The sequence below is a fragment of the Diospyros lotus genome, chromosome 8 (genome assembly GCF_014633365.1).
Source record: "Diospyros lotus cultivar Yz01 chromosome 8, ASM1463336v1, whole genome shotgun sequence".
In the NCBI taxonomy this organism is placed as follows: domain Eukaryota; kingdom Viridiplantae; phylum Streptophyta; class Magnoliopsida; order Ericales; family Ebenaceae; genus Diospyros; species Diospyros lotus.
In genome coordinates, this window is record NC_068345.1 from 21,133,520 (window position 1) to 21,153,289 (window position 19,770).

At 44.4% G+C, this 19,770-nt stretch overlaps 1 protein-coding gene across 2 annotated transcripts; it reads left to right on the forward strand.

Annotated features, from left to right (window-relative positions):
- Window positions 1-16,214: 16,214 nt before the first annotated feature.
- LOC127807238 (UDP-glucuronate:xylan alpha-glucuronosyltransferase 2) lies at window positions 16,215-19,560 on the forward strand. Of its 2 annotated transcripts, none has more exons than XM_052344924.1 (3): window positions 16,215-16,989; window positions 17,073-17,703; window positions 18,458-19,560. In XM_052344924.1, the coding sequence occupies exons 2-3, from the start codon at window positions 17,091-17,093 to the stop codon at window positions 19,390-19,392; spliced, it is 1,548 nt and encodes a 515-aa protein (XP_052200884.1). In that variant the 5' UTR covers window positions 16,215-16,989; window positions 17,073-17,090; the 3' UTR covers window positions 19,393-19,560. The 2 variants fall into 2 exon arrangements, with proteins under 2 accessions (XP_052200884.1, XP_052200883.1); XM_052344923.1 differs by having other exon boundaries at window positions 16,215-16,984.
- Window positions 19,561-19,770: the final 210 nt, after the last annotated feature.

The following is a 19,770-nucleotide window of genomic DNA, read 5'->3' on the forward strand; positions in this document are numbered from 1 at the left end:
GAACTTAAACCTGACTTATCGAGTAGAGATGTTAGGTCGTGTCGGAGCGGGCTTTGAATTGGCTTTGGGTCATTTCGAAATTTCCGCACTGCGAGCTCGTTATCGGCTGTTCGAAGACCGGTCAAAGAGCTCGCACGTCACAACGCTTAGGATATTGGCCCAGCTCAACGCTCAACCTCGCATCCCCCAGCTCACAGTTCGTCATGCGATCTGGGAGCTAAGGTTTAATTCGTCGGCAACCTATCCTTTTCTTTACGAAGTTGGACCGTCGTCTTGGGACTCGCCATATCCTTGGGAACAACTTTTGGACTCCGGGAATAGTCAGCGAACCCGAGAACGAGGGCTACCATTACGACCCCGCTTTTCATGGTTTTGACCATGCGTCCCCCTTTGTTCCAGGACGGGGCTTATAAATACCCCATTTGTTTTCAAGCTATCAAGGCATGTTTATTCTGGGTTGCTTAGTGGAATGTTCTTGTAGGCGTGAGGCTGCTCGCTGTACTCCGATATTTCAGCTATGGCCAAGCGATCCGGCAATCTTCTTCTTCCTTTTCTGTAGAATGTGGGACGAAGAAGATTGCCGGCCTCTTGGTCAAAGCTGAAGATTGTTGGATCGTGCGGCTAAAGCTTGAAGACTGCTGGGCCTCTTGGGGTCCGGTAAACTGTCTTTTTCTTGCTTTCGGGGGAGGCCAAAGATCATTGTGGACTCTGGTTATCCTCTAGTTTGTTTAGGCTTCATTCCTTTATGTTGTAGTTTAGTAGAAAATTCTTGTATCAGAGACCTTCTTGTAATAAAACGATGTTCGCTTTGAATTAATCCTGTGATCTTAAAGAGTTTCTCAGAACGATTGTTCTTTAAGAATAAATCTTTGATTGTAGGTCGCAGGTTGCTTGTCTTAAAAGCTTTGCCTAGTTGAGTAGCAGGTCGTAAATAAACTTTAGCCGCTTTAATCAGTTCGTCGAGAGAATAAATGATCTGCTGTTGAAATAACTTATAAAACCAATTCGAGCTGTTGCAAACATAGAGAGAGAGTTGTATCGCGACTTGGCTGAACCATACGCCTGTATAGACCATTTCACGATCTCAGCTAACGGGCTGCAGCTCGAGACGAGCTTCCTGTGGGAGATATATTTCTGCGGAAAAGTTGAAGACATAGCCAAGATACATGTCCAGGTAGGTCGCGGAGCGATCTCAGCTAACACATCAGGGCTTTTCTTGTAAACTCGTGTAGGAGTTGAAGATCCAACCAAGATATATGTCCAGGTAGGTCGCATAGCGGCCTCAGCTAACATACCATGGCTCTTCCATAAGTTTTTGCATGGAAGTTGAAGACCCAACCAAGATATATGTCTAGGTAGGTCGCATAGCGGCCTCAGCTAACATACCATGGTTCTTCTATAGGTTTTTGCATGGAAGTTGAAGATCCAACCAAGATATATGTCCAGGTAGGTCGCATAGCGGCCTCAGCTAACATACCATGGTTCTTCCATAAGTTTTTGCATGGAAGTTGAAGACCCAACCAAGATATATGTCCAGGTAGGTCACATAGTGGCCTCAGTTAACATACCATGGTTCTTCCGTGGTTGGCTCGAGGGGGGGGGGGCAGGTAGACCGCAGATCATGACCGTATTGGGGATGAAAGGGGTCTCAGCTAGTGATCCCTTCGATCGAGATGTAAGTGGTTGCCCAGGTAGGCGCCAAACCGTGACATTGGGTCAAGATGAATGAGCCTCAGCTAACAACCACGACCTGGGGGAGGACCAAGAGGAATGCTCATATAAGCCATAAACCATAGCCCGTCGACTAAGATGAATTAGCCCCAACTCGCAAACCATGGTTTTTACCCTTCCCCTGAAAATGTTAAGATGTTGTGGTGGAGAACAGACAACAAAGTGCAGCAAAATTGATCAGGCAAAAATTTATTAATCTCAATCGAGCTTAAAGAATTGTAACATGAAACATAGGCAAAAATAAACACTTTTACTAATAGTAGGGGCGGAGGTGCTCCGCGTTCCAGGCTCGTGGGAGGACAGCCCCGTCCATGTTGGCTAGATGGTACGCCCCGTTGCCCAAGTCTTTGTGGATGACAAAGGGTCCTTCCCAGTTTGGGCCAAGCGTGCCGTCACTGGCTTTCTGAGCTGCGGGAAGTATTAAGCGCAGTACGCGATCTCCAACTTTATAATGCCTGATCCAGACTTTTCTGTTATAGTAATGCGCTACCCTTTGTTGGTATACGGTGATCTTTAAACGAGCTATGTCTCTTGCTTCCTCCAGTAGGTCCAAATTTACAGCTAGTAGTTCGTGATTTCCTTATGGGTTGAAGGTGGCTCTTCGCTGGCTTGTCACCTCGTATTCTGCTGGGATCATAGCTTCGGATCCGTAGGCCAATGAAAAAGGAGTCTCCCCTGTGCTGGTGCAAGCTGTTGTCCGATATGCCCAGAGCACTGTTTGCAGTTCGTCTGCCCAAGAACCCTTCCTGTTCTCCAGCTTCGTCTTTAGGGCGTGCTTGATGATCTTATTAACTGCCTCTACTTGCCCGTTCGCTTGGGGATGGTCTATGGCCGTGAAGCTCTTCTGAATGCCTAGTGACTCGCAAAATCGAATGAACTGCTCGCTGGTGAATTGAGTCCCATTGTCCATAATTATCTCATGTGGGACCCCAAACCTGCAAATGATATTATCCCAGACGAATTTTTGTACCTTGGAGGTGGAGATTTCGGCGAGTTATTTCGCTTCGGCCCACTTGGTGAAGTAATCTACCGCCACGATAGCGTGCTTGCAGTTGCCTCGAGCCGTTGGGAGCGGCCCGATCAAGTCCATGCCCCAAAAAGCAAATGGCCACGGGCTGCTCATCTGTTGGAGGTAGACCGGAGGAGCTCGCGGGATTTTAGCAAACCGTTGGCACTTTTCACACTTCTTCACCAGCTCTATCGCATCCTGTTTCATCGTGGGCCAATAGAATCCCTGCCGAAGTGATTTCTGGGCTAGCGACAGAGCCCCAGCGTGGTTGCCGCAATGTCCAGCATGTATTTCCTCCAGCACGGTCTGACAATCAGGGCCCTCAATACACCTTAACAGTGGAGCTGTGAATCCTTTCTTATACAACACCTCATCGTAGATACAGTAGCGGACAGCTCGAGCTCGCAGTCTGCGCGCTTCGAGTTTGTCCATTGGCAGCTTTTCGCCCCGTAGATACTCTAGAATAGGACTCATCCATGAACCCTAGGACACGCCAATCGCCATCGTCTTAGCTGATTGTTCCGTGGTAGGGGTGGCTAGAAATTCCACCGGTATAGCCCCCAGGAACTCTGTATCTCACGCAATTGCCAGTCGAGCTAATGCATCTGCATGGGAATTTTGAGAACGGGGAATCTGGCGTACCTCGAATTTTGGGAGAAGGGCCAGAAGCTCGTGCACTTTGAGCAGGTATGCCGCCATCTTTGCACCTTTCGCTTGATATTCCCCCCGTATTTGATTAACGACCAGTTGGGAATCGCTGAAGATTACAACTGCTTTGGCTTGTACCTCCTTTGTCAGGTGTAGCCCTGCGAGCAATGCCTCATACTCGGTCTCATTGTTGGTAGCTTGGAAACCGAATCATAGGGCACAGAGGATCCTATGGCCCTCCGGGCTGATTAACATAACTCCAGCCCCAGCTCCTTGATCGTTCGACGACTCGTCAACATATAGCTTCCAGGACGGTCCTTCTGAGGCTTCTTCTCCCACTTGGGTCGGTCCAGTGAATTCAGCAATGAAGTCCGCGAGTGCTTGTCCTTTGATAGCCATCTTTGGTTTGTATTCCAAGTCGAACTGAGCGAGCTCGATCCCCCATTTCAGCAGGCGACCTGAAGTGTCTGGTTTCTGCAAAATTTGCTTCAGGGGGTACTTGGTCAGAACGTCGATCTGATGGGCCTGGAAATAGGGACGCAACTTCCTCGATGTTGTGACTAGGCAATATGCGAGCTTCTCCATCGGTGTGTACCTTGTTTCCGCGTCCACCAAGCTTTTGCTGACGTAGTAGACGGGGTATTGCACCCCTTCTTCCTCCCGAACCAATGCTGCGCTAAGAGCGTGCTCTGACACTCCCAGGTAGACAACCAATTTTTCCCCATCCTTAGGTTTTGAAAGTAACGGCGCTTGCCCCATGTACGCCTTCAACTGCTGGAAGGTGAGCTCGCATTCTTCACTCCAATTGAAGCCTTACGCCCTCCTTAACGTATTGAAGAAAGGAATACACTTGTCAGTCGCCTTGGAGATAAACCGGTTCAGGGCAGCGACCTGACCGGTAAGGCTCTGCACATCCTTCATCTTTGTGGGAGATCTCATATCCAGCAAGGCCTTTATTTTTTTCGGGTTGGCCTCGATGCCTCTGTTGTTGACCATGAATCCCAAGAATTTCCCGGAAGCCACTCCAAAAGCGCACTTCAGTAAATTTAGTTTCATGTGGTAGCTCCTGAGGATCTCGAACATTTCTCCTAAATTGCGAACATGATCTGCGACCTGCTCAGATTTAACTAGCATATCGTCGACATATACCTCCATTGTTCTCCCAATCTGCGCTTCGAACATCGTATTCACGAGCCTCTGGTAGGTGGCCCCAGCATTCTTCAGTCCGAACGGCATAACTTTGTAGCAGTACAGCCCACTATCGGTGATAAACGACGTGTGCTCCTCTTCGCTAGGATTCATGGGGATCTGGTTGTATCCCGAGTAGGCATCCATGAAACTGATTAGCTGGTGCCCTGCTGTTGCATCCACGAGCTGGTCAATCCTGGGAAGGGGAAAGCTGTCTTTCGGGCAAGCCTTATTCAGGTTGGTGAAGTCGATGCAGGTCCTCCATTTTTTGTTCTTTTTCTTCACCGGGACTGGATTGGCTACCCAGACTGGGTACTGGGCTTCTCTGATGAATCCATTGTCTAAGAGCTTATCCACCTCCTCCTTAAGGGCGGCATAACGCTCTGGAGTCATTGGCCTCCTCTTCTGCCGCACTGGTCTGTAGCTGGGGTCCACGTTGAGCCTGTGCGACATGACCTCCGGAGCTATGCCTACCATATCTTCATGGTTCCATGCAAACACATCCAGGTTAGCTTTAAGGAATTCAACCAATTGGCACTTTACCTCAGGGGCCAGATTCTTTCCGAGCTTCAGACACCTTTCAGCATCTACTTTGTTGGCCGGGACCTTTTCAAGTTCTTCCACCGGGCCAGAGGCCTTGTCACAATCTACTTCTCGGGGATCCAAGTCATAGTTTACCCCGCTCTGACTTGAAGGTCGCTGAGCTCCGCCTGCGACCACAGTCACTTTATTTCCTTTAGCCCCCATTTTGACCGCGTCCTCATAGCAGCGTCTCGCGAGGTGCTGTTCTCCCCTCACGCATCCTGTTCCATTGTTGGTTGGGAACTTGACGGTCAGAGCCCTAGTTGAGGCGACCATGTCCAGCTCGTTCATCACTGGCTGCCTGAGTACGACGTTGTATGCTGAGGGACAGTCAATAATGAGGAATTCTTCCATCGTCGTTGCTTCGCGACCTGGGCTCCCAACAGTGAATGGGAGTTTAACCCGCCCTATGGGAACAACTGCATCTCCCATGAATCCGTAAAGCGGCTCTGGGGACGAGCTCAATTGCTCAGGCCCTAGTCCCATCTGGTCGAAACAGGCCCTATACATCACATTTACCGAGCTTCCAGTGTCCACCATTATTCTTCGTACCTCCATGTTGCCGATGTGAGCACGAATGACAAGGGCGTCATTGTGCGGCCAGTGTATGTCCCTGGCATCATCTTCGGAGAAGGTGATTTCTTTCATTTCCACCGTAGCTCGCTTAGATGGTCCCATCTGCTCAACAGATCCTGCTATCAAGACGTGATTAGCTTCGCATACATACCTTTCATGCGACTTGTTCGATGTGCCTGCGAGGTGAGGTCCACCGTGGATTGTGTAGATCGTTCGAACCGTAGGCGCATGCTCATCCTCGGGGGGAGGTTGTTGTTGATTCGTCTGCTAGGGTGGCTGGTTTGCAGGTCGCACCACGTAATCTCGCAGCTGGCCCCTTCGAATCAGTTCTTTAATTGCATCTTTTAGGGCGTAGCAATCGGAGGTGTCGTGCCCCACCTCATTGTGGTACACACAAAACTTCTCCCGGTTTCTGAACTTATTGGGAGTTTTTATCGGGTTCGGCCTCCCGAAATCTTCTCTCCTCTTTTCTATAGCAAAAATCCTCTCTTGAGAATCCGATAGGGCCGCATAATTGTTGAAACGGCCCTGCCTTGGAGGTCGCTCCTCTCGCTCTTCCCATCTAGCTCGCTTGGCTACCTGATTGCTAGACCACTCATCACGGTTGTCCCTTCCATTTCCCCCGTCGTTTCTTTTCCTGTCTCGGCTAGAACTTCCGGCTTCCTCCCTATGTCCGGTGGGCTTCTTCGAACCGAATGCCTCTTCCCATCGGATCTCCTTTGCAGCTCCCTCATAGAACTCTCCCAGATCTGTAACGGGGGATTTGTAGATACTCTCGTAGAGCTTCCCGTCTTTCCGGAGGCCTGCCGAGATGGCCGTCAAGATACTTTCATCAGAGGGACTTTCGACGTTACTCTCCTCGCGCCAGAACCTGGCGATGTAGTCCTTGAGGGACTCACTCGACCTTTGGAAGACCGTGGCGAGGTGGCACGGAGGAGCGAGCTGCCGCCTCAGTGCCCTGTATTGACCGAGGAACCTCCGCTGGCATTCTTCCCAACTGCCAATGCTGCGAGATGGAAGGCTTCTGAGCCAAGCACGCGGAATATCTCCCAAGGTCGTAGGAACACCCGGCACCTTACCAGCGAACTAGTGGTCTGCAGGTCCATCTGGATATTGAATGCGTCCAGATGGTCATAGGGGTCGCTGTCCCTATTGTACTGCGGTATGCTTGGAACCTTGAATCTCCTGGGGAGAGCTTCGAGCTCGACTTCTCTCATGAATGGCGTCCTCTCTTCATAGCCACTATTTTGGCCACAAGCTCCTTGTCGCGCCTCCAACTCCTGCACCCTTTGGAGCAACTCCTCCACGGCTGTGCCCTAGTCCACAAGTTGCTGGAGCTGCGGTCGCCTGCTTCCTCTCCCCGGGGAGCGATATAACGGGGGGTCTGTACTCTTGAACTTTGAGTTAAAGGAATTTACTGACCCTTCTGGCGAGGGAACTCTGTCAGCATCTCTTTCATTTGGCGGGGCCTTTCCTCTCGTGGGTGGCGAGCTCTCCAGGGTGATGGTGGCTCTGGCTGTCTAGAGACTGTTTGCAGCTGGGCCCGGGCAAGGGCCCTGACCGCTTTAGCGAGCTGCCTTACTGTGTTTTCCAGTGCCTCCTGACGTTGCTGCCGAGCCTGAATTGCCTCTACTCCGATGGTTAGGGTGGCAGGTTGAGCCGGAGCCTGCGGGGGCACTCCTGCAGTGACTCCGATAATTAGTGGAACCAAAGTTTCCGTTGCTGGGGCAATGGACCCTCCGACAGGCGGATCGTCGTGCGGTTGGTTGTGACGATTTTTCGGCAAATCGGTGATTACATCAGAGCTTCGTGCATTCCTTCCTCTTGCCATTGCTATCGATCAGTGCAGGCTCTTCCTCTAGCGCCAAGATGTTGACGTACTAGAACCGTCAACCGGAGTTCAAGAACCCACAATGCGATAACAGGTGCCGAAGAGTAAGGAACATAAGCAAAAGAACAAACAAGAAGCACAAAAGATTTTTACGTGGTTCGGCCCGAATCATGCCTAGTCCATGACTGTTCTCTAGTTATTCTGGCAGAGTCACAGTATGTAATTCAGTCATCGATCCTTTTACAGTGGCGTATCCTCCTCTATAAATAGAGTCGTGTTGTTTACAATTCGAATCAATTCTAAGTATGGAAGGAGTCTATTCTGTTGATGGCGCTTTCCTTATCGTTCGGAATATCAGGGATAGGTTCATTGTCTTCAGGGATTTGAATTACTTCTGATAGGCAGGTGTATATCGCTTCCGATTATCTCGCGGTCTTCTGGCTGTTCTAATCTTTGGCACGTCTTTCGGCGAAGCTGAAGTCGTGATGTTGTGATGCTGGGATGCTGTTTCGAGCGAGCTCGCTTAGGGCGAGCTCGCTGTCTTCAAGCGACCTGACTTTTTACCGTGAGACTCTTCATTGGTGGTTCTCGATCTCTAGGCCTGGCGGGCCTCTAAGGAATTCCGACCGGCCTATTGGGCCTTGGGTATTTTGGGTTCGCCCTGCGAGACCGAGTCCAGCCCGTTAGCTGATTCCCGGAGATTGCCCATAACATCATTAAACTCCTATAGCACATTTGTTAGTACAAGGTTCCAATAAACCATATCTATAACACATTTGTTAGTATAAGGTTCCAATAAACCATATCTTGAAGTACTAACTAAAAACTCATTCGTCTTCCTCTAAAAAACATATATGAAATCAACATTTAAACAAAAATATCGAATGTTCATAACCAGTCAACAACTATCCCAACCTTTGATTATCAGTCCACTAAATACTAGTGTGTCTACCTAGCACACATAAGTACAACAAATGTCTATTTTGCGTAAACTCAAATAAGAGATCTGCTATAAAACCATAATACTGACTCAATTAATTTCTTGAATCCAAAAATTTCTTATAAATAATGTCCTTCTAAAATCTTATCATCTTCTTGTGATTCTTAAGACTGCAAAACATCGTTTAGGTGTTTATGAATAACCTCAATGAAATAAGGTCCTTACACTCTAAATTCTCAGAATCTTTTGGCAACAACATCCATTTCTCATAGCTTGATGTCTCCTAAGATCCTGGGACTCTAAGTTCACCAATCTCTGCAAGACATCTATTAATAAGGATTCTATATTTCTAGAATTTAACTATTCTTACTAGGACCAAATTGCCCGAAAATCCTTAAGATCTTAAATTCATCAAACACCTGCAAAATAAGTAGTTTCCCAAACAATTACTTAGTATCCTCGAAAACTCTAAGTTTATCAAATCCCTACAATTCAAATAAGTTCCATATAAAATATCCCCAAGTAATCTTCAAGTAAGGAAGATGTCTCCCAAAATCCCGTAAGTCATTCAAGATTTTCAAACTCATCAAATTTCACCAAGATAGTTGTGAATAAAAACTTCTAACAACCCACATATGAGAATGTCTCCAATACCCTGGTTTCTAGATATCTTGATCAATACCTATCATCAACCAAAAATATCCTCGTGGTTAGTCATTCCCAAATTCAAATCAAAACCATAAAATCTAGGCTCTAATACCAACTGTAATGCCCCGCTTTTCCAAATACACCACAACGTGAAATATAAGAAGACATCACCTATGGGCGTTATGGAAACTCTTACCAACGGAAGCATTGGATCGGACCTGCAAGCTTAACCAAAGCTAAATAAAGGGGTTTCCACTAGCTTTCATTTACAAGTACAAGGAATGCTCATGATTTCCAATACTCCAAAGATGACTCCACACATCACTGAAGGTACATCTATAGGACACTCACATACACACACCCCTTACAACCTTGAATACCCTAACTGCTATTACAATACATCATTGTGGTTTACAAGGGTACATAATGAAATAAAGCCAAAGCTGGCTGCAAAACCCAAAGCTAGTCCAGCACCACCTTTTTTCCCTTACTCGAACTAGAACCTGGAACACTTGACACTTATGATATACTTGGAACATTGAATGTTCCGGGGGTATAAAACACCCGAAGTTAGATAATAACATCTAAGTGAGTGATAAGAAAGAAAGGAAATAGTGCATGCAAGAGAAAAAATGCAATATATCAAGAAGTTTCCCCGAGTCACCATCATTTCGATCGGCCCTCGTGTGAAACACCTCAGCCCCACCTATAGGCACGTGATCAGAGTCTAACCCCTCAGCCACACCTGTAGGCATGACCCCACATATAGGCACGGGATTGCCCCCCCGATCATCGTAACAATTCACCAACAAGTGACCAATCATCATATACAAATTCTCGATCCACCAATAGCTACTGTCACCAAATAACATGTTGAAGACAAAGAGGAAGGAATATGTACAAACTAAGGAATATCAAGTAGGCACGACCCCACCTGTAGGCACGGTGCACAAACCAACAAAAATATGATGTGCAAACCACAAACCACGGGTGAGAGTAATCATGTTTAACCCCATCAATGAACCACAACAACAAACTCCGTGATGCAGGAAAAATAGGGAAAAAATGCTCGAAAGCAAGGAAACATGAGATGTAAGCCACCAACCACACACAAATGAGACCAATAAATAATCAAGAAGAAGGAAGAAGCATGCGGAAACCACTCACCTTGAAGGTTTACCCTAGGAAGCACTGTTTACAACGGGTGGGAATGGGTTCTCTGCAGAAATCATGCATTTCAGTAAACCAAACACCAAGTGTGATTACATAGGGTTATAGGTAATTAAAATGGGGTCAAGGTTGTAGAATTGCAGGCTAAGAGGAGGTCAAACGCGCCCTCATGCGCCTCCGAAAGGTGGCTGACGCTTCGGAAGGTGGCTAACGCGCCTCCCTTAAAAAACGCACAGCTTCACCACTTTTTGGTATTTCGGCCATAACTTCCTCGTTTTAGCTCCGATTCGACCCCCATTTGAACCTACGACACCCTTATTCAACCCTATACAGGATTATAAAAAGAAATCAGACTTATCTTGCAGTTTCAATATCATTTGGAACACTTTACAGTGGTGACCCGATCTTTCCTGACAAGGCCTTTTCTCTCTCATTCTTTGGCAGATTTTCCGCCTTCCTTTGGCAGCGTTTCCTCTCTCAAACTCCCTTCCTTTTCCTCCTTTCTTGGTGCCCAAAATGAATAACCCCAAATCCCTTATTTATAGGAAATTTCAACAAACCAAATCGCGCCACGTGTTGCGTCATCATTCCATCCATGTGCATCCAACCAAAGTATGCCATGTGTCCCTGATATTTTGAACCTCCACATGTTTAATTAGATTTTCCAATATTCCCATCATTACATCCCACATGGTTTAATTCATTTTTCAACATTTCCCATCATTACACCTTTAATTAACAACTACATCCCACATGGTTAATTGCATTTTTCACATTTCTCATCATTGCTCATGATTACATTTCCAACAACTTGCTAGCCCATTTAGTTCCCCTAACCACTTAGTTAGTAGATATTTTAAGTTTCTCACAAATAACCCCTTGGCCCAAAAGTTCTTTGCCCTTATGTTTGAGCCCTAAAATTGCTTAAACCCTTCCAAAATCCCTTAAGATGATGATCTCTTGCTTTAGACACCACGATCCTTCGAAAATCCTTCATTTAATCCTCGAAAGTTCACCCAGGAATCACACATGTGCCTACCAAATATTTCAATTTCAAAAGAAATGCTTTATTTCCTTAAGTAACATATCTGAGTTGAAAATCTGGGATATTACAATCTCTAACAAAAAAATTCAAAGACGATTTTTTTTTTCATCTTTGAGAGCAAGAAAAAATCAAAGATAGAATAATTTGTCTCTGATTCTAGAAAAAGTTTAGAGTCAAAAAATTTTCTACCTTTAATTCCATCTCTAATATTAGGCAAAATTTTAAAGATAGAAAAATTTAGTCTCTGATTTCGAAAAACTTTAGAGATAGAAATTTTTCTCTCTAAATAGTCAAAGACGAAATTTTTTCTGTCTCTAATTCAAAAAACGTTCAGAGACATAATTTTTTTTTGTCACTAATTCCATCTTTGATTTAGATACGAAAAAATTTCACTTCTAAAGCTGTCTCTAAAATTTTTTTGGTTATTTTGATCATTCATCCCAAAAATTTGTCACAGAGATGGAATTTATTTTTGTCTCCAAAATCCATCTCTATTAGAAACAAAAATAAATTCTGTCTCCAAAAATGTTTGTTTTTTTTTTTTTTTTTTGTAGTGATTCTAGAAGGCCACCATTGTAATCCTTTGGTCGAAGTCTTCAATAGTTAAGGCATCCTCCTTGAATCAAGTCACAAAGTCTTTTAGTGACTTAGCTTGGTTTTGCTGGATATTTACTAGGGCTATGGAGGACCTCTAGTGACGCTTTAGTGCATGGAAGACCTCTATTGACGCTTTAGTGTGAGAGAAAACATGTCTTCAATTCTTCCTAACTATGGATATGTAGAGTGGTGCAAGAAGCTGGAATACCATGTTCTGGTGTGCCTTTCCAATGTGATTGAGAAGGCTCAACACCATATTCCATCTGACATGGTCTAAACCAACATATGGGACAAGAAGAGTTCAATGTGATCATTAGGGTCACTAGTTCCATCATACGACTTGATAACTAGAATATGAAAGTGCTCCAACGAGATCTCAACAATTATTACTCAGCTCGAATGTTAGTTCAGGCTTAAGATATGCGGTTCCACATTAGCCTTCTATAGTTTGTTCACTTGCTTTTCTAGGAGTCAGAGTCATTTTTCTAACGGGGTCTCACATTCTCAAGAAAAGAAGGAACTCGAGTCTTTATCTTTCAAGTGATGTTTCTCAAAGTGTTGGGAATTTTGATTCTCTTGTTGTTGCTCTTCTTAGCTTTACTTGGTATGTCATTGCTTTTCTTAGCATTATTTTTCTATTCGATGCTGCTCTTTTAGCGTTGTTGTTTAGACCGACTAATATATGCTAACAGTAGATCCTCAAGGTCTTGCACCTGCATCTCCAAGTGAGCCAATCAATTTGGAGGTAGAAGATGATTCTCCAGGGGTAACTAGTCTCAAAGTTGTTACCTCCTATCTGGTTGTGAGATGGATCACGTTTAAGAGCCATGGGACTTACAAGTTAAAGGGAGTAGATGCATTAAAGGAGGTAGGAAAATGCTTCAAAAGATTGACTCCACGATGGGCACCAGATGGCAATGGTTCGAGGGTTAATCACCATATGCTACCTCAGGATCTTGATCTCAGCACCTACATCTCGGGGTCATCACCTTATGAATTGTACATGCAATAGAAACACACCACCTCATGAGTTGCACTTACAAAGGAATGAGATGGGGCTAGGTTTCCTGGTTTAGCATTCAACGCTCGAGTTAGTAAATAAGAGATGTATAGATATGGCTTGTTAATGGCAAGAGTTAAAAAGTAAACTTGGGTCAAATATCGTACCTAGGTGGAAGTCCTTAGCTTTTATAGGGTAACTAGAGGTAGGGTACTCGAAATTAGCTCCAAGATCCCCAAACTCAGATCCCACAAGTTTTGAGAGAATTCCCTAAACATAATGAGAATGGGGTTGAATCCTTCCCAACTAACCCATATATATCCATCGGGATTTGGATCCGAGTCTTTATCCTGTGGTAACACGTGTCATCCCCTGGGTGGCTCAAGATAAAGACATATGGCAAGCTTAGACTAACTCACTTGAAAAGGACACATGACAAGCTTGATTGACTTATTTGAAGGGATATTTCAATAATTTTGTTATGTCATATCATGATCTAATTATAAGAATTAAAGTTATTTTTGTTTGATTAAAAGAATATGGTGAAACTAAACCTATACATACATTGTCCTGATCAAGATGATATAAATATATATATATATTGTAATGACCCATTTATCTATGATTTAAAATAAATTTGCTTGTAGGGTATTAGGTAGAAGAAATTAAAATTAATGTATTTTTTAATGAGAGGGTATTAGTAAATGTTTAGAAATTTTGGGGTTTAAGTGTAATTTCAAAAATTGGTGGCTATATCATCTTAAATATAAAATATGTGTATTATTAATTGAAGGAGTGGCTAGGGGAGATGGCACGCGTGCAGGAGGCTTGGCTTAGGGACTCGGGTTCAAGCCTAGGGGTAGGCACATGGCTGGGAGGAGAAATTTAGCATTTTTTTTCAACAAGAATGACGCTAAAACGACATCATTTTGGGGTGCGCTACCAAGCGCGACCTTGACGCTGCCACCTGTCACCACTTATAGCCTTCAGCTACTGCCACCTGTCTGAAATGCCATTTAGCCATTTTTCTTACCTATATAAACCCTTTGGGGCTTGAATTAGCTTATAAAATGATGTAAGGCAATTGGGGAACACAAGAACGAATAATAAGGAGCTTTGAACGCACTTGGAGAGGCTTAAAGAGGAATATCTAAGGCAAATTCTTCTCTTTTACTTGCAAGTTATTTCATGTTCCTTCTATCTTGCAAGCTTTTAAATACACTACTACCCTTGCATCAACAATGCCTTGATTTCTTGAGTTTGAGTTAAGTAAACCCTTGATTGTGGAAAAATTGACTTGCAAATGGCCTATGTGGTTATTTTAGTTCTCATTTATAATTATTGTATCTCAAATAGGGTTTTGTATCATCCTATCTTCCTTTGAGAATGATGCTTTATTTGGTAGGATTGAAGACATGCAAGGTTTGATGTTACCTTGCATAGGTTTTTCTCTCTTGGGAATGTTGTTTTGAGTAGTCGTGTGTGAGTTATACATGAGAAGTTTTTGTCAATATACATGGCTATGATGATGCACGGAGCATGTGCATGAAAAGGGTTTTAAAATGTCTAAAGGTTTCATGATGTGCGTAGCAGACGGTGTTTGCAAGATATATCCATAGAGAGAGCTTCGACTCAGAGAAAGACTTTGGTCCCGTGGTTATGGCTTAAAAGATTACATATGAGCATGAATGCATGTTTTATCTTATTATCATTTAGAGTGATGTAAAGAAGTGTGGCGTGAGTGCTTTAAATATTTTTCATGATTCTTATTGTTTCTCGATACTCATGATCCTCATGCTCACTTTCTTTAAGTTATATTTGCTGATTCTTGTGACTTATATTTGTTTGTATCATTCCAGATAAGGATAAGACTAAAAAGGTAGACAAGTCAAATGAAGTTTGAGCCGTGGGATAAAAGTGTGTACGGAGCTATTTCAACTAGAAAGTCCTTGGGGGTGCTTTGTGATGTAATATACTAAGTTATGTTTTGTAGGGCCTAGGTTGTACCCTTGTCGGGTTATGGTATGTAAGTTGACCCTAATATATATATATATATATATATATATGTAAAACTATGAGTGTTGATATATGAATATGGCTTCTATTATTATTAGCAAGGAATATGCTTAATGCTTCTATTTGAGTCTGTATGTGACATCCTTAGTGACGCTCCTTCTTAGGTTCCTTGGTTGTGGGGTCTCTGATAATATGGATGTTATAAATATCAGAGTTTGTCTAAAAGAGAAATTTAGTTAAATTTAGGTGCATTATAATATATATATATATATTTATATATAAATCTTGTACACAAAGTACTCAATGATGGTATGATGAATGTTTCGCTGGCTGCACTGGACAAGGCCCAAATCATTAGATCGGATTGCACTTCAGCTGGAAAATTGACATTTTTAAGCGCATTTGACCTCCCAACCCAAGCAGTTGAGACGCCATTATTACATGCAACTCCAAAAGCAGTAGATTTCCCCTGCCTTTCCATGACTACTGACTGTCACTATGGAAAGATGAATGTGGTTCAACTATACATGCCAAGTATTCAAACATAGGGTATGTGGTGGAAAGAAAGAAATTAATTAAGACGAAAGCCCTTCAAACCCAAAGAGAGAGAGAGAGAGAGAGAGAGAGAGAGAGAGATTCTCATGGTCATTGAAGCTCTTTTGTCTGTTTAATTAGTCTTTCTCAATTTATTGGTCTAATGATTAAGGGTGTTTGACATATTGGGATGGAATTGTGATAGTTTACCATAAGCAGCCCTCCCCCAAACACACACACACATGCCCCGGCCCGCTACAAATTAAAGGGTCGTCATTGCAAAACGTTGCTAACAATTTGGTGTGGTGTGATGTCCAACCTAAACCCCACTCCTCTTCTCATTTCATTAACCACACACAATAAAATAAACATGCAACGAAAACCATGTATGTATGTATACACATACATATATATATTAGAAGAACAAACAGTTGTTTTTTTACTTAAAAAAAAAAAAAGAAAATATTTTATTGTAAGAACTTTTTAAGAGTCAAAGAAGGATTGTTTTTCTACCTAATTTTAACCTTAATTTATAGAGAATTTTTGACAACCCAAGCAAGCTCGTTGCCTCTTCCACTCGACAAAACAAGGACACTATAATAAACCTTGCATCAAGAAAGAGCAACGTTGTCTACCAATTTTAGTAGTGTTTTTGGAGGGGGAAAGCAAATACTGGGAGAAGAAAATATATTGGCGGAGAGAGTAGCGATTTCCTAACGACTACAGGGACAGTTCTCTGCGCGCGTGAAGTCGACAGCGCAACCACACAGAGTTGTTGGGAGAGGCCTTCTTTTTGTTTATTCTAGAGATTGAAAATTCCCACCGTAAATCCCTGTACTCCTCACCAGCAAATCCTAACTTGCCACATTTGCCCCTGCCTCCCACAGCCTAGCAGCCGCAATGTATGCAGGGGCGTAATCGGAAATGTAACGGCAAATAACAAAGATCAACGCCAATTAGTGAGGCTTAAGAAAGACATTATGATTATAAAGCAGAGAAGCCTCATTTGCTCCGACCCTCTTGTCTTCAAGCGACGGAAATCAGAAGAACAGAAGGTGACACATGTTTGTCTCTCAGTCGTCTGTCTGCGCCCAATTCCTTGTCCTTGAATTCTACTCTCGATTTAGCCTTCTCCCCTTCAATGAAATCAGCTTCATCGCCATGGTGATTTAACACAAAGCACTGTAAGCACTGCTCCTATAATACGGGTATACTATATATTATTATTAGCTCATCAACATTCCAAGAAGAAGGAGAAGGAGATGACCACCACCACCACCACCACCACAACCGCGACCGCGACGATCATGAAGGCCATTCCTTCAAAGTCTCTGGTCATCAGAATCAACCTACTTTTCCTAGCCTTTTTCCTCGTCGTCTACGCCTTCCTCCTCCTCCGGCCGTCGTCGCTCTACCACGAGAACGCGGCTTCGTTCATCCGGTGCTCCCTCCGAGAGTGCCATCGCAAGGTGAGGTGAGCCTGCTCCAGCGGTCAGTCACATGTTTTGACATTATTGAGTGCGTTTCATGTGAAGTACATAACAAAAAAATTTGTAGGTGGACAAAGGGATCAAGATGAAGGCGTTGGAAGAGATCGGAACCAGCCACAGCAAGCCGGAGAGGAGAATGGTGAAGAGAGAGAAGCCGAGTTTCGTGGACAAATTGGGGACGGGGCTGAAGATTGGAATGGTGAACATGGAAGATGAAGATGTGAGCGAGTGGAGCGTGAATGGAGAAATCGTCCCGGTTGAGTTTCAACGAGTTTCCGAGCTGTTCGAGTGGAAGGACTTGTTCCCGGAGTGGATCGACGAGGAGGAGGAGATCGACGGGCCGTCGTGCCCCGAGATTCCGATGCCGGAGATCGAGAGGTACGGGTACATGGATGTGGTGGTGGCGAAGCTGCCGTGCAGGTTCCCGGCGGAAGGGTGGGCGAGGGATGTTTTCCGGCTTCAAGTGCACCTCTTGGCGGCGAACTTGGCGGCGAAGAGGGGGAGGAGAGGGTGGAGCGGGAAGACGAGGGTGGTTTTGCTGAGCAAGTGCAGGCCAATGGTGGAGCTTTTCCGTTGCGATGATTTGGTGCGGCAAGAAGGGGAGTGGTGGCTGTTTGAGCCGGAGATGGCGAGGTTGGAGCAGAAGGTGGCTTTGCCGGTCGGCTCCTGCAATTTGATTCTTCCACTCTGGGGAAGAGGTATGGTTTCAAGTAATCCTATTACTCTGTTAGTTAATTCAATGTTTGCTTCGAGAGAGTAATTCGCCCAAACTCTGAACACATTGTATAATATTTACTCATGAAACAATGTTAATTTTGAAAGATTGGGTGAGAATTGATGACGAGAGGTGTCGCATAAGCTATATATCTTCATTTTGAAGCAAACTGAAGGTACCTAAAGCACACTTCCGTTCACTGGAAGAAAGTACATATATTAAGGCTTTATTGGCGAAGTGTTAATTAGCTAGAAGTAGTGCCTCCGTAGAAGAATAAACCCTTTTGAAACTGAAACATTTTGCATTTTCGAACTGTCTTTGTGCAAGTCATCACAAGTATCGGTTGGGAGAACTTAGTAAAAAGGTAACGAAAATAACGCGTCAGGTAAGGGTCGAACCCACGACTTTCTGCATAGGAAACAGACGTTCCACCCACTGAGCTAGAGACACCCCCACCACTGGTACTTGGTAGATCTTAGTATGGACAGGGAAAAGACAAATAATTGAACCAAAGGGTTACTTAACGTCTCACGGTTTGTTCGTGTTTTCGATAATTAAATTATAAATATAAGATTTTAGGTTATTGTATAAAATAAAAATTAAACTTACGATGTACTAAATTAATACTAAAATATCGTTTATTCGATTACATGAACAATACCTGACTTTTTAACACTTTTGTTGGGGAGAGTGGAATATGAGGAAAACCTTTTTTCTCTTTTATTTTACTATTTCAGGGATTCACGAAGTGTACGACACATCGAAGATCGAAAGGGAGACGACTACAGTAAAACGAGAAGCCTACGCCACGGTTCTCCACTCCTCCGAATCCTACGTTTGTGGCGCCATAACTCTCGCCCAGAGCCTCCTCCAATCTGGAACCAAACGCGACCTTATCCTCCTCCTCGACACCTCCATCTCCGTCCCCAAGCGCCAGGCCCTCGCCGCCGCCGGCTGGAAGATCCGCCTCATCAAGCGTATCCGAAACCCCCGCGCCGAGAAGGGCACCTACAACGAGTACAACTACAGCAAGTTCCGACTCTGGCAGCTCACCGACTACGACAAGATCATCTTCATCGACGCCGACGTCATCGTCCTCCGCAGCCTCGATCTCCTCTTCCACTTCCCCCAGCTCTCGGCCACCGGCAACGACGCCTCCATCTTCAACTCCGGCGTCATGGTCATCGAGCCCTCCAACTGCACCTTCAAGCTCTTCATGCGACACCGCAAGGACATCGTTTCCTACAACGGCGGCGACCAAGGCTTCCTCAACGAGATCTTCGTCTGGTGGCACAGGTTGCCGAGGAGGGTCAACTTCCTCAAGAACTTCTGGTCCAACAGCTCCGTAGAAGTGGGCGTCAAGAACCAGTTGTTCGGCTCGGACCCTCCAAAGCTGTACTCCATACATTATCTGGGGTTGAAGCCGTGGCAGTGTTACAGAGACTACGACTGCAACTTTGACATCCCGAACCAGAAGGTTTACGCGACGGACGTGGCGCACTGGCGGTGGTGGAAGCTGCACGACGCCATGGAAGAGGAGCTGCAGAAGCTTTGCGGGTTATCGGAAAGGAGGAAGATCGAGTTGGAGTGGGATAGGAAGAAGGCTAGGGAAATGGGTTTGCCGGACCGGCACTGTCGGATCAATGTTACTGATCCTAGAAAGTTGGCTTGATCTCTCATTCCAACTTGAGATTACATATCTCTTTACTTCTCTTTTTCTTTTTCCAATTTCTGTTTTTCTTTTTTTGGACTATCGTCATTCTTCACCTAGTACACTTTTGCACAGAAATGTTTCATATATGTGACATATTATTCACATAATTTATTATTTTCACATCTATTGTCTTTTTGCATATGTGACATTATTTATGTGCCAAAATTAATTAATTAATTATTCAAGACTTTTAACTTACCTAGCTAGCTATGGATACCATGCACACAATGTGTGCGTGTAAATATAAATTAGTTTTTGCAATTGTAATTGTAGTTCAAATTCTAAAATTCAAATGTTGTACTACGTACTTACGATGGATCATAGAGAGATCGGGCA